At 48.2% G+C, this 14417-nt stretch overlaps 1 protein-coding gene across 1 annotated transcript in view; it reads left to right on the top strand.

The window, feature by feature from the left end:
* Positions 1-14417, top strand: part of Tfcp2l1 (transcription factor CP2-like 1) — a 55999-nt gene that overhangs the window by 30156 nt on the left and 11426 nt on the right. The window contains exons 5-11 of the mRNA XM_013020670.1: positions 269-375; positions 1977-2129; positions 5591-5701; positions 8180-8271; positions 10086-10134; positions 10215-10308; positions 13194-13284. Coding sequence (XP_012876124.1) covers positions 269-375; positions 1977-2129; positions 5591-5701; positions 8180-8271; positions 10086-10134; positions 10215-10308; positions 13194-13284 — 697 coding nt within the window. The remainder of the gene's footprint in view (positions 1-268; positions 376-1976; positions 2130-5590; positions 5702-8179; positions 8272-10085; positions 10135-10214; positions 10309-13193; positions 13285-14417) is intronic.

The following is a 14417-nucleotide window of genomic DNA, read 5'->3' as shown; positions in this document are numbered from 1 at the left end:
GTGGCAGGGAACACTTCCAACAGGAAATCATGTACCATATTTCTGCAGCAAAATCAAATGACTGTTCACACAGAAAGGATAAAGTCTACAAAGAGCTTCACGGCAGTTCAAGTCAGGCTGTGTGCCAGGGGAGTTCTGCCAGACTTACCTTCCAGAGCTTTTGGCATTGCAAATTGTGCAGGAATTTGGCCCTCTGTGGAGGATCCTTCTCTGAGTACTGGGAGAGGCTGACAATTGCACCTTTGTGTGTGTATGTGTGTGTACACAGATATTCCACTGTCTGTTGGTATCTTGGACCCCAGGGCCAGCCCAACCCAACTGAATGCAGTGGAGTTTTTGTGGGACCCTGCAAAGAGAGCATCTGCCTTCATTCAGGTGAGTGAGTGAGTGAGCTTTGGAGGCCAGCTTGCAGCTTCGTAAAACCAACCCATCCTGAAGGGTCTGGATGGTCTATTCTCTCTTGAAGGGAGTCTGGATGGTCTCCTGTTCTCTCTTGAAGGGAAGGTTGCTGAGGGAGAGAAGAGGAGTGTAAACTGCTCAGTCTCCAGCTAGCTGGGAAAGAACTTAGAATGCTGTAATATTCTGTTTGGATTTAGCTTACATAGAGAATTTATGAACTTTCTCCAGATCAGCATAAATAATTAGAAAGTAGACATTTTCCCCATTATAGTTGTTATTCATTGAATGATAGTTCATTATGCATATCCACTGTTATCTCCTATTGTTAACAGGCTCCATGAGGTTGGGTGGTCAAGGGTATGGCTGTGGCCTTGTAGTATGGCTCTGGGCTGCATTCTGGCTCTCTCTTTGAGTCACACTGTGTTTTTTTTTGTGTGTGTGTGTGGATACTGAGGCTTGAACTCAGGGCTTCCCATCCTTGCTTAGCTTTTCCACTCAAGGCTGGTGTTCTACCACTTGAACCACACACAGTTCTACTCCTGGGTTTGTGCTACTAATTGGATATGATCTTATAGATTTTCTGCCCTGGCTGGCTTTGAACTTCTATCCTCACATCTCAGCCTCCTGAGTAGCTAGGTGTGTGCCACCAGTGCTTAGCTTTCACCGTGTACTCTTGAGCAAGTTCCTCCTACCCCTATTTTGAGCTTCTGATTGTAATACCGAAGCCACCAACACGATACCCATTCTATGGAATTCACTCAAGAAATTCCTTTTTTAAAAGTTTGTTGTTGTGTTGGTATTGGGATTTGAACTCAGAACCTTGCACTGGCTAGGCAAGTGCTTTACCCCTTGAGCCACGCATTGTCTTATAATTTTTTTACTGTATAAAAATTATTATAATGGGACTGGGAAGGTGGCTCAGTGGTAGAGTGCTTGCCTTGCATGCATGAGGCCCTGGGTTCGATTCCTCAGTACCACATAAGCAGAAAAAGCTGGAAGTGGTGCTGTGGCTCAAGTGGTAGAGTGCTAGCCTTGAGCTGAAGAGCTGAGGGACAGCGCCCATGTCCAGAGTTCAGGCCCCATGACCAACCAAAACAATTACTATGTTTTAATTCATTGTAGTATATAGTAATGTATCCGCATCACACCTTCTATGAAGCAAGTACTTAACAGAGATAGAGCTGGTCTGAGCATTTTGGTCCTGCACCAGCCTTGCCTGAGGATGCCAGGATGGCAGAGTGGTTAGGGTCGTGCTGGGTTCCCTGCAGTCAAGTCTATGGGGTCTGCCAAAGGAAGAGACCCTGGGTGAGAGGTGAGGGCGGGGCTACTGAGGTCAGTGGCCTGGATCAATGCTGAGAACATACCTAGATGGTCAGGCTGAGCCCCCTGAACCAAAGGGTCAGAGATGCGAGAAGGTGTCTTTTGCAGGGAGAAGACCAGGGAGGCCCTTGGTGTGATGGAGTGGGCCACGTGTGAGGAACAGCGGGGAGGTGGAAGAAGGGAGGGACACCTCTATGTGGAGAGGAACCAGAGAGTGGGGCACACATCTGACTACCCACAAAATGCTCCCCTCCCAGGTGCACTGTATCAGCACAGAGTTCACCCCAAGGAAGCACGGGGGTGAGAAGGGAGTGCCTTTTCGAGTACAGATCGACACATTTAAGCAGAACGAGAATGGCGAGTACACGGAGCATTTGCACTCAGCCAGCTGCCAGATCAAGGTGTTCAAGGTGAGACCCTCCTTGCCGGGCCGTCAACCGCATCTGCCTGCAGTGATGCCACGAGGACCAAGGAGGTTGCCCCCTGCCCTTGCTCAGAGAGGCCAGCTAAAAACACAGCACCTTAAAGGGAAAAAAAAAAAAAAAACCACCAAAAAACCAAAATGAAAGCTTCTCAACACTCCCGAGTCTATTAATCAAAGAAACATTCTCAGGGGTTCCTTATGTCTGTCCTTTCCTGCTTCCTGTCTTGTACCTCTTGTCTCTGCCTTTTATCTCTGGTTAGTTCCTGAAAATGGTAGGCAACATTCCAGCTCTTTCCCATGTGCCCTTGGGGGGGATATGTCATTCTCCTCACATAGGGCTGCCCGGGTGCCTGCAGCCAGCACTGTTCTCTGCAGGTCTAACCTGCCTTGTTTATCTGGGTGTCTCCAGCAGATGCTTGCAGAGTGGGAGGCGGAGCCACCTCCACAGGAATTGTCTTGAATGACAGCCCCAGGGCCCATTGGGTAGCCTAGGTCAGTTTGAAACCCACTGAAAACTTCTGCCTGTGGGAAGACAATAGCAGGTCATTTCAGACAGGAGCATTAGAGAGATCACTGGGCTGTGTTGGTGGACCTGTGCAGGGATGATTGCAAATATAAACAAACATCCAAAGGGAGACAAACCATAAACTTGTGGGCATGGGGTCTGGTATTCTGAGCCCTAGCAGGGGTTTGGGCAAGGCACCATCTCAGCAGCTTTGGGGGAAGAAGCAAGAATGGTGTCTGCTCTAAGGATCCTGCAATGAGAGATCTGATTCCTGAGGATTGTGGACAGAGGACTCCATGGGCCTGGCAGTACTCTGGACTAGGCCACTCTGGTCCCTCACCAATGCTGGCCCTGCGTGGAGAGAGACAAGAGACGAGAGAGAAGAGAGAGAGAGAGACTGGGAAGAATATTTGCATGTCTTTTTTGCTCTTTAAAACCTGGGATGTAAGAGATCAGAAAGGAAGAGAGATCAGAAAGGAAGGGGGGAAGGGGTCAGGAAAGCTGGACTTCCCTGCTACATTTGCTTCCTTAGAAGTACAAACAGGGATAGGATTGGTACCAGTGACTCATACTTGTGATCCTAGCTACTCATGAAGCTGTGATATGATATTATGGTTGGTTCAAATCCACCCTGGGCAGGAAATTCTGTAAGATCTTACCTCCAATTAACTACCAAAATGGAAAAAGGAACTGCCAAAAGTAGAGGTGTGACTCAAGTGATAGAGTGTGTCAACCTTGAGCAGAAAAAATTGAAGGGATAGTGCCCAGGCCCTGAGTTTAAAAGCCAGTATCAGCACTAACAAACCTGTGCACATGATTAAATAATTATTTGAGCCCAGGACTTTACACCAACTTTGGCATTATAGTGAAATTTTGTCTCAAATATCAACCAAACCTACACCCCTCCCCAAACTCTAAACATTGATTATCTGACAGTGTGTCTCACTAGATAGTGATGTCACTGGTCCACAGTTCTGGAGGTTCTGAGTTCATCTCCTTGCTTTTTCCAGCCTCTAGTGATGTTCCATTCCTTGGCCCTTCCCCCTGTCTTCAAAGCAGAAAGTTCTTCCTCATCCTTCTGGCACTGTCCTGACCCTTGCTCCTTCTCTCCATTTTTCAGAGTCCTGTGATTACATGGAGCTGCTCAGATAATCAGAATCACTTTCCTGTTTGTGGCTCAGAGTTAGTCCAGTCACCCAGAGAAATCACCCTAAGTCTTCCAGTGCAGCAGCTTCCTTCCTTGCTTATTAGCACATCAGTTTTAGTCCATCATTCTCCGGTGTGCCGTGGGGATGAGACACTGTGCTGGATATTAGAAGGGAGGGGAGGGTCTTTGCCCCGTGAAATACCCCTTCTTTCCCCCAGTTGCCTCTAGCTCCCTTTCTCCATGCCAGAATCTTGACCATGAGGGCCCTGCTCCCAGGTGGGAAGTTGCCTTATCTGAATGCCCCCAAAGAAAGCATTGGTATACCTTTGGGGAGGAGCAGCCCGATTTCCCAGAATTGGCCTTTCAGGATGTCCTAGGAGGTGTGCGTTCACCCATTTGCCCCCCCCCCACTCATAAAAGCAGATGACAGAGGTGTTTTTGCACCAGATCAAGCTGACCCAAAGTATCCCCCTTCTCTTCTGTCCCAGTCACCCCTCTGAGTTACTAAGAGCTCCGATGGGGTGGCACCACACCCTGTATAGCTCTGTATGAGGTGCCAGAGTCCCTGAAAGAAGAGACCAGCTCTGCTCTGACCACCCAGGTTCACAAAGGCTTCATGAGGGCAAGAGCTGTGCCCCCATATGCAGGCTTGGCCCTTATCTGACGATAACCCTTTTAGCATGGGTTTCAGGGCAGGGAGGCAGGGCCACCTGAGGACCAGGAGCTTGGAGGTGGAGCAGGGAGACCAGGTGTGGTTGCAAACCTAGGCTCCTGCAAGCTTCCTTGGAACCATGTCTGGCTGTCACACTGTTCACTGCCACTGGTCTGTTCCGTATGTACTCCTGTACCCCTACCTTCCACAGGTATTACCACAAGAGATCATCTCCCTAAAAACCTTTGGGCTGGAAACCAAAAGCTGTCACCAGAGGAAATGAACCCCATCCCTCCCTCAAGGAGCCACAGAGCCTATGCTAATCCTTTGTGTTTCCTGTGAATCACATGTGCTTAGTAGATTAGCCCTCAGCCCCCAATTGGTAAAGAGGGAATAATAGTGTCTGTGAGGCCTGGGGCTGGGCACTCAGGAGGCTGGGGCCAGGCATCCAGGACTGGGGCCTTCTATTGTAACTTAGTCACCTGGGGTCTTCCCCCTGAGGTCCCCTTCCCTTGTTCTGTATGTGGAATGGGAGCTGGGGAATAGGTATACCTCCTCAGAGTTGGGGCTAAAGGAGTCTTCACCAGCTGTGTGCAGTGGCATAGGCCTGTGACCTCAACATTGGTGGTTGAGATCATAACCTGATGCAGGAGAATTTAAAATTTGATGCTAGTCTTGACTATACAATGAGTTATGGGCCTGCTTGAGCTGCATAGCATGGGTGTCTCAAAAAACAAAAACACCAAACAATAAAAGAGGTCTTCAGCAAATGGCCAGCATTTCAGAGAACATGAACCCTTGACCAGAAGTCCAACTGTCTTTTCCTTTTGCTGTCCAGTGGCTGCCCTAGGAACAAGTACATTATGGTTTGTCCCACAGCCCCTATCCATGAGTAAGTGGCCATCAGTAGCAATCTTTTCCAGATACTTCCCAATGAGCCCCAAGGGCCAGGTTCTGCGTTCTCTCTGTTGAGAAGGCATAGACACATGCTAGTGTATGGAAATGGTGCTGCCCCATCTGGGCCATCCTGCCTCTGCTTTGGGGTTTCAGGGCTAGGCAGGGAGCCTGTAGGCCCGAGGTCTTCCTCCAGTAGCCACCCTAGATTTTTGTGGACTAAGTGGACCCTGTGCTGTGTGCTTATAGCCAAAGGGAGCTGACCGGAAACAGAAGACTGACCGGGAGAAGATGGAGAAAAGAACTGCTCAAGAGAAGGAGAAATACCAGCCATCCTATGAAACCACCATCCTCACAGAGGTAAGCACAGGGACGGGGCTGAGCCGCCAGCCCAGCAGGGCCGGGGGGGGTGCTGGCTGTACAGTCTTGGAAGGTCACCCAGGTGAGTAAATGGGTCAATGTCTCCTTTTCAGTGTGCACCCTGTGTGTGTGGCTCCCTGCCCACTTGAGACTTAGAGGCAGTTCAGATGTCACTCTGCGCTCCCCACTGCCCTTCACTGTGTATGCTCCTTTCTCAAAATTTGAACACTTGCATTATTTTGAAAATATTCATTTCACATGGTTCAGATTTCCAGAGTGTACAAGCAGAAGTATTCTCCCATTTCTCCCTCCTTCCCTCCAGGTGCCTCTGGTTCCAGGCAGATGCAATCTGCCTTACTTTCTCTTCACAACGGGCAGATATACACACTTTGTCCTTCTCCTGTGTTTGTGTGCCATAGTGCGCACACATGTACTCCTCGGTCCTGTGCTTTTGCATTAAAGAGCTTCTGGGGTATCTGTTTTCAATCCCTTCATGAACAGTTTGCTAGTGTTCAAGTGGTACCAGGAATAAATGACTGTGAAGATCCATACAAGACAACTATATGTGCAGAGGGCCCCCTTTTGGAGTAGGAGAAGGCCTGGGTGGCAGTGTGTAAGTGAAGGCTCTTAAAATGTTTGTGTGTGTGTGTGTGTGTGTGAGTGCGTGTGCGTGCGCGCGCACAAACATATGTGACAAAGAACCAGTCCAGAGCCTCATGTAGATTAGGCAGCTGCTCTGCTAGTGAGTGACACTCAATCTCACTCCTGAGATTTTGCTGCTGGGGTGGATCTTGATGTTCATTTTCTCTGATGCCCAACACCTTGGCTGTCTGCTGCAACCATTCTCAGGTCCAGGGGTACTGATGCGGTGCTCGCTGTCACAGACCTCTTATTTCTCGTGATCTGGGTCACAGCTGGCTTCCTCACTTCTACTGGGCTCTGTTTTCTTTAAACAATAATTCCACACTGTATCCTGCAATGGGTCACCTAAATGGTGTTGGTATTTTGTGTATTGAATAATTGGACTTAGAAGATGTGGGCAAGACCTGTGCTGGCTGTGAGAATTGAGGCTGAGTTTAGAATAATGTTTGGGCATAGACTGTCCAAGAAGAAGATGGCTGGGCATTGGTTGTGCACATGCAGGCATGCCCATGTATGTAAAAGCCACGTGCACATGAGTGTTTACAATAAAATAAGACAGCATAAAAACTAACACAGCATCCTTCAGTGTATTGGCATTTTTCTGCTTGAAGGTAATTGTAATGGTGGACAAATGGCCTGACATAGGAAGAGCCCTGCTCTCAAGCCAGCAGAACAGCAGAATCCACCATGGGTTAGGACTCCATTTCTTCCCATGGCTGGTCCCTGCTGTGCTGGTGCCATTGCTGGGGGGTGTCCTCTGCCTAGTGACAAGTTCCTCTTCCTGGCTGAGCCTTTGCTTCTCAGTTCTTTTGCTGGCTCTAGTGCTGGTGAGCTTCATGCCACCACCACAGCTACACAGCCATCATCACAGAGCCTTGTATTTGGTGGAAAGCCCTCGGCCATGACCTTGAGAGGTGTGGGTCCCCCTTCTATCAGCTCATCAGCGTTCCTGGGGCCAGAGGATTTAGCATCAACAAATTCCAGCCCAAACCTACAGCAGTTAAATATTTACCAAGCTTGGAAAGTTTCAGATCTGCCCTCTCCAGCGTGGAAGGGAAGAAGTACAGCTCTGGAGTGCTCACCTCCCGTAGCAGGCAAGGCCTGGGGTCTGGGCTCCTTGGGTATCTCCTGAATGTCTCATTTTTTACTTCCAAACTGGAAGTTCCTTGAGGCTTACAGTATGTGTGTTTTTGTGTCTCCAGAAGCCCAGCAGGATGCGCGCGCGCGCACACACACACACACACACACACACACACACACACACACACGCACGCACGCACGCACGCACGCACGCACGCACGCACGCTGGAAGGAGCTGCTCTTGATAAACTGCACGCGTAACTCCTATGACAGGTGCCCCTATATGAAGTTTGATTTTTTTTTGTTATTTTTTAGCACTGAATTTTACTGTTTATGTTTTGTCTTCAGAAATTGCCTATTCTCTCTATAACAGTCATTTACATACATTTTTCTGTGCTAGGAAAATCTATTTATGAGCAATGGGCCTGTTTTGATTTTTTGATTTTCCTCTTCGCTTGTTATCTCAGGAATCACAAGATTGCGTTTGTTGCCCTTTTTTGTTTGACTACCCGGAAACTCAAGAAAATAGACTCTTTTCACCATTTACCTGCACCGGGATGCCTTCTTTAGATCTCTGCAATATTGGGTTTCCCTTCTTGTGACTTTATTAACCCTTCTTGTTGTGGTTTATTGCGGAAACTCAGTAAATGCTTGTTTCTTGGGGCCTGAGGAGCGAAGGCCAGAGCTTCTGCAGCCTCTAGCTCATCCTGAGGACTACTGCCAAATTGTCACATTGTCTTGTCTCTCTTCCCACAGTGCTCTCCGTGGCCAGATGTGGCCTACCAGGCGAACAGTGCCCCGTCCCCAAGCTACAATGGTTCTCCCAACAGCTTTGGTCTTGGCGAAGGGTATGTCCAACCACCATTCTTTTGGGGTCCTTGTGTAGGTCCTTTTCTTGATCTTCATACAGCATCTGGCAACTATCTGGGTTTCAGTGTGACAGTTGCAGACATATTTAACCCCCACACTCTAGGGAGCAAGTCTGGGGTCCTGTTGGACAAGTGCTACCCCTAAGTTACTGGGCCAGTCCTTGATTTTTTTTTTTTTTTGATGACAGGTTCTCACTGTAGCCCAGCCTGGCCTTGAACCAGAGATCTTCTTGCCCCAGCCTCCTAGGCCCATGACAAAACTGAGGTTCTTGGTTTGGGATGGTAGCCGAGAGAAATTCTGGCCAAGTGCCTTTAAGAAGTAAGCACAGAAGCTGAGTGGATTTTGGCTTTCTTGTCCCGGTGGAGTAGAGACTTTTCTCATGAGTGAATAAGCAAGGTTGCCCATGAACTTGATTTTACCAAGATAAAGTCTTCCCAGGAAAGTGAAAGAGAAATAGGAAAAGGATCATTTTTAGATCCAGCAAACCTACTGTTTTTGTTGGCTTTATTTTGTTTTTGACCCAGAGTCTCACTGTATATAACTCAGGCTGGCCTCAAACTCATAGTTCATTTGCCTCAGCTTCTAGACTGTTGAGATTATAAGACATGCGCCCAAGCATCCAGCTCAAACCTAATCTTAAGTGTCTACCATTTTGGGGGGTGATTTTTTACATCTCTCTGAAACTGGGAATGGGATCCCATAGGATCAAGAAGAATGAGCCTACAATATCTATACTCTGTAGAGAATTGAAGGACAGCCAGTGTTGTTGATGGCTGGCACAAAAGTCATCTCTGCCAGAGTCTTTATTTTTTTTTATGGTATCTACAAAACATAACATTTACCATTTCCATCATGTTTAAGTATACTCTACAATGGCAGTAGCTATGTTCCCACTATTGTGTAAAACTATCACCTCCTCTATCCAGTAGGGCCATTTTGGAAAGGGTCTTTCTCTCTTTCTCTCTCCCCGCCTTTGCCTGCCCCCTCTCGTTTTTGTACTGGTACTGGGGCTTGAGGTACACAAGATCAAGGCTCCTCCTCTTACTTGGCTTTTTCAACTCAGGGCTGGCATTTTACCATTTGAGGCATAGCTCCATTTCTGGCTTTTGCTGGTTCATTGGAGATGAGAGTCTCACAGACCTTTCTGCTCTATGACTTCAAACTGTGAACCTTAGAACTCAGCCTCCTGAGTAGCTGGGATTTCAGGCATGAGCCATCAACCCCTGGCTAGAAGATCTTTATCTTAAAAGAGCAGGTGCACGGGTCTTGTCCTTCCTGAGTTAGTGCTTAAGGAATGTCATGTGTTTCCTTTCCCTATTGGCAAAACCCAGATGGTATTGTCTGATGCCAACCTGTGGATACCCAGTGTATTCCCCATGGCCCTCCTGTTTTCAGGAAAGGTTTGCTGATGACTTTGGTTTGATTGCAGCTATCCAGGCCTTGAGCTATGGAGAGGAGAAGGACTTGGGGCCCAAAGTCAGCCCACCTTCCCTTAGACTGGGACTTGGGATGGAAACTCCCAGTGGGAAGTGATCTGCTCACCAGCAGGGGTTACATCATGTGGTTGCTGCTAAGTGCTGGGGTATAGGAGTTGTTGGCTAGGACCATGTCACATACCAGAAACTGTCCACACTGGTGTGTTTGCTGTGAATTTTGAGGGAATGGACAGTGTCTACTGCTCATTATGAGCTCTCATTTCGTTTAAAACAAGTCTCACACCTGACGAGATGTAGGATCCCTGACTGTCCCCAGAAACTCTTCACCCTCATCGCCTGTCCATCTTCTGTTACAGCAACAGTTCACCAACCCACCCAGTGGAGGCCCTTCCCATGGGCAGTGATGTAAGTGTGTGCCGGGCTCTGGGGCTAGCGGTTCCCCTTGGCTGCAGGCGGCTTCTCAAGGCCTCATCTCTTTCCCGCAGCACTTGCTCCCATCTGCCTCCATCCAGGATGCCCAGCAATGGCTGCACCGGAACAGGTTCTCACAGTTCTGTCGGCTCTTCGCCAGCTTCTCGGGTGAGCATCTCTCACTAAAACCCCACAGGCATCTAGGAAGTACTTAGCAAGACTACCTGCTGCCCTGTCCACAGCTCTGTGGGGCTGTCTTGGGGAGCAGGAGACCCACAGTAGTGTGAGATCCCTCTCTCGCTATGGACACTGTGTCATATGCTAGAGACATGAGATGCCACAGGCCAAAACCCCTCTGTGTCCCAGTCAGGTGACTTTAGAGGGACTGTTTGGGTGACTTGAATTCAGATGCCCTCACCTGTGGGCATAGATGGTCCTTGCCTACCCAGGAAGGGTCTTCTTAACCAATCAGGGAGATGTGCGCTCAGCATACCTTTTTACTGAACGTTTACCACTGAAACACTGCTTTGTCACCCTGTCTCCAGAGCCATAGCCTGAGATTTATATGTGAAGCCAGAGGAGAGGCAGGATAGCTCCTTCTCCCTTAAGGCTCTGACGTCGGTTGGTGGCCCTTGGACAGAAGTCCTGAGCTTGGTACAAAGGTACAATGAGCAGTGAGCCTTGCCACCAAGCAGCTCATCCTGGAGTGACGGGGAGTAAAGGTCTAGCCCAGACCAGCAGAGCAGCTTCCAGAGCCATCTATGGAGTGAGCAAGAGCGGTGTGCGCTCCTCCCCCAGATCAGCCCTTCAGAGCCTTCCTGGTGTTAGGGGTAGAAGCCCAGAAACAATCAATGAATGGAATTGCCTGTTCTCAGTGGCCTGTCCTCAGAGACTTGGAGCTTTTGAGTCAGTTCAAAAGCATGAACCGGCATGGGGGTGGGGATGGTCAGGGAAGGACCCTGACCTGCACTCAGGGGCGGGGGTGGGAGGAGGTTTTCTGAGGTGTCCTTGAGCAAAGGCTAGAAAGAAGGGAGGGAGGGATAAGAGGGCTTTGGGGAAGAGCTTTCCAAGCAGAGAGAAAGTAGAGGCCAAAAGATGGGTGGGTGCTTGGTGTGGTCAGATGATCCAGGGGATTGAGAGCAGAGGCAATGAGATCAGAGAGGCCATGGGGAGCACAGGACAACTGAAGGCCTAGTATAGAACAGTGGGAGGACTTTGGCTTTTATTCCTAATAGAAAGGGAAGCCATTGTACTCGTGGAATTGTACCTAAAACAATGTCTAACTGTGGAGAGCTTTCCTGAGCATTGGGATCTGGGGATTGGGGCACTTGGTCTTTAAGAAAGGCAGCTCTCCTCCCCCACCCCCTCGACTTCACATTGTACTGACTTTCTAATTCTCCTCTGACCCTGGATATAGCCACCTTTCTCTGTCCCTTAAAATATGGGGTGGGGGTCTTGGCGTGGGTGACTCATGCCTATAATCATAGCTACTCAGGAAGCTGAGATCTGAGAGTAGAGCTTTGAAGTCAGCCCAGGCAGGAAAGTCCCTGGGACTCTTATCGCCAATTAAACAGCAAAAAGCTGGAAGCAAAGGGCACAATTCCTATGTGCATCTGATCATACAAAATACTATTTATCAAAGTGAACTCCAGGAAATGGAGGCAAGAGATTTTTTTTCTTTGTTGTTTTCATTTTCTTTTTGTCTGTTCATTCATGGGTTTTTGGGAGAGTAAGGTGGGGCACAGAAATGGAGGGACAAAGGGTGAACAAATAGAGAAGTGGTACTCACTAGACACTATGTGGAAAAATGAACTATACACCTTGTGGATGGGGATGGGAGGGAAAACTGGGAGAGAATGAAGGAGGAAGTGACATTGTTCAAAAAGAAATATACTCGGGCTGGGAAGGTGGCTTAGTGGTAGAGCGCTTGCCTTGCATACCTGAGGCCCTGGGTTCAATTCCCCAGCACCACATAAGCAAGAAGAAAAAAGCTGGAAGTGGTGCTGTGGCTCAAACAAATATACTCTTTACCTGACTTCTGCAACTGTAACCCCTTTGTACATCACCTTTATAATAACAAACAATTAAAAATAAAAAAGCTGGAAGTAGAGCCATGGCTCAAATGGTTATCATTTTTGTTAACTTTGAGCAAAATAACTAAGGGACAGTACCCATACCAAAAAACAAGCCAACAAATGAGTAAATTGGGGATAGGAGTGTGTGTGTGTTGTGTGGTTATAGCACATTGGGAATTTTTGGACAGTAACTGCTAGAGCCAAACTACATATCCAGCAGATTTGCCACATGTATGATTAAACCACGCAGGAGAATTTTCTGGAGTCTGTTTGCACCAGCTCCAAGATGAAAAGTACCCCGAGTCTTTTCAGCAGAGTAGATGCATGGATTGTAGTATATTCATGCAACATGGCATACCTTATAAGGGGCATGACCACTTTAACTTCATTATATGCAAACAAGCCCTGAAACAGGTTATAGAAGGAGAGAGCTAGCCCTTACCAAGTTCCCACCATTTAGGTCCATTTCCCTAAACATCAAAGTTGAAGCAAAGTTTGTCTGCACCAGTATGGAGTTAGGGCAGTAGTTCTCCAGGAAGGGTGGGTTGGAGGGGGGTGGGGCTGCCACAAAAGGTCTTAGGAGGCTCATAATGTCCCATCCCTTGGTCTCTGAGTTCCCAAGATGTATTTGAATGGTCAGCCTCCAGTGGACTGTGCACTTCTACACAGAGACATGCACATGTAATTACTACCCCCCCCCTGCTGATAAAATCTATGTACCTTGATTAATGCCAGTGGAAAGCACAGAGGGAGGGCCTTTTATGAGTACTAGGTCTAGCTTCTGACATCTCATGGGCTATGATCTCCTGGAATTATTGAGCTCTTTGCTGTTCCTGTTTGTGGAGTATCTAATGTCCACCAGGGGTGAGACTGGCTCTTTCTCATCCCCTACTCTTGATATGAGTCTGCAGGTGCTCAGGAATGGAGCCCTTCCTCTCTGTGTGTCCCACGTAACTGGGTGGCCATCTCCCTGCCTAGGTGCTGACTTGCTTAAGATGTCCAGAGATGACTTGGTCCAGGTCTGTGGCCCTGCAGATGGGATCCGGCTCTTCAATGCCATCAAAGGCAGGTGAGTTGGTTTTTCAGAGAAGCCAATGGAGGCTGGGGCTTGGCTATATGTGGCAGACAGCCTCTATCCATCTCAGCTGTGCACGCTGGTTGGTAGAGACTGAGTGATGGGACTTTTTCTGCAATATGGGGGCAAAAAGGTGTCAGGCAGGGGCAGGAGAGTGAGGTGCTGTGTGGCTCCTCTCTCTTCTGTTTGATCAGAACATCTGACTCCCCACCCTTAGCCTCTGGAATGCTTGGAAGATCTTAGATCAGAGCTGCCTCCTTCCAGAGAGCATATCAGGACAATGCTGTCCATGGAACTTAATGCCCAGTGGGAGTGTTCTGCTGCTATGCTAACCAGTCCAAGAGCCCACATCCATAGTGGGGAAGGGCCCTGGAGCTAATGTGACAATCAGATTGACTTTTAACTTTAATTTTATTTAGCTTTGATGTTTATTTTCCTGCTACGAGAAATTGAACCCAAGCCTTGTGCTGCCATGCATGTGCTATGCCTCTTAGCTACAACCCCAGCCCCTAAGTTAAAATTTAGTAGCAACACACAACACAGCTTTAGAATAAAAGAACATGTCTTTTTTTGGTCGATCAAGGGGCCTGAACTCTGGGCCTGGGCACTGTCCCTGGGCACTAGCCTCCCCAAAGCTAGTGCTCTATCACTTGAGCCACAGCGCCACTTCCGGCTTTTTATGCTTATATGGTGCTGAGGAATCAAACCCAGGGCCTCATGCCTGCAAGGCAAGCACTCTACCACTGAGCCACCTTCCCAGCCCTAAGAGCATGTCTTAAAAGCTCTGCAACAGTGGAAAATTCTCCTCTTTCTTTTTTCTTTTTCTAGTACTGGGGTGTGAACTCAGGGCCTTGTACTCTTGTTTAGCTTTTTTGTTCATGGTTGGTACTCTACCACTTAAGTCAGACCTGTACTCTTGGCTTTTTGCTGGGTAATTGGAGATAAGAGTCTTGTGGATTTGGATGCATGGCTGGCTTCAAACCATGATTCTCAGATCTCAGGCTCCTGAGAATCTAGGATTACAGGTATGAGCATCTGGTACTCCACTGAGCCTTAGTTTCTCCATCTGTGCTATGTGGGTAAACATAACTGCCTGGAAGGCTCTTTCTTTTTTTTTTTTTTTTTTT

Source organism: Dipodomys ordii, unplaced genomic scaffold (assembly GCF_000151885.1).
Source record: "Dipodomys ordii isolate 6190 unplaced genomic scaffold, Dord_2.0 Scaffold52, whole genome shotgun sequence".
Lineage (NCBI taxonomy): Eukaryota > Metazoa > Chordata > Mammalia > Rodentia > Heteromyidae > Dipodomys > Dipodomys ordii.
Note: the sequence above shows the minus strand (reverse complement) of the source record. Positions and strands in the feature narration are given on the sequence as shown.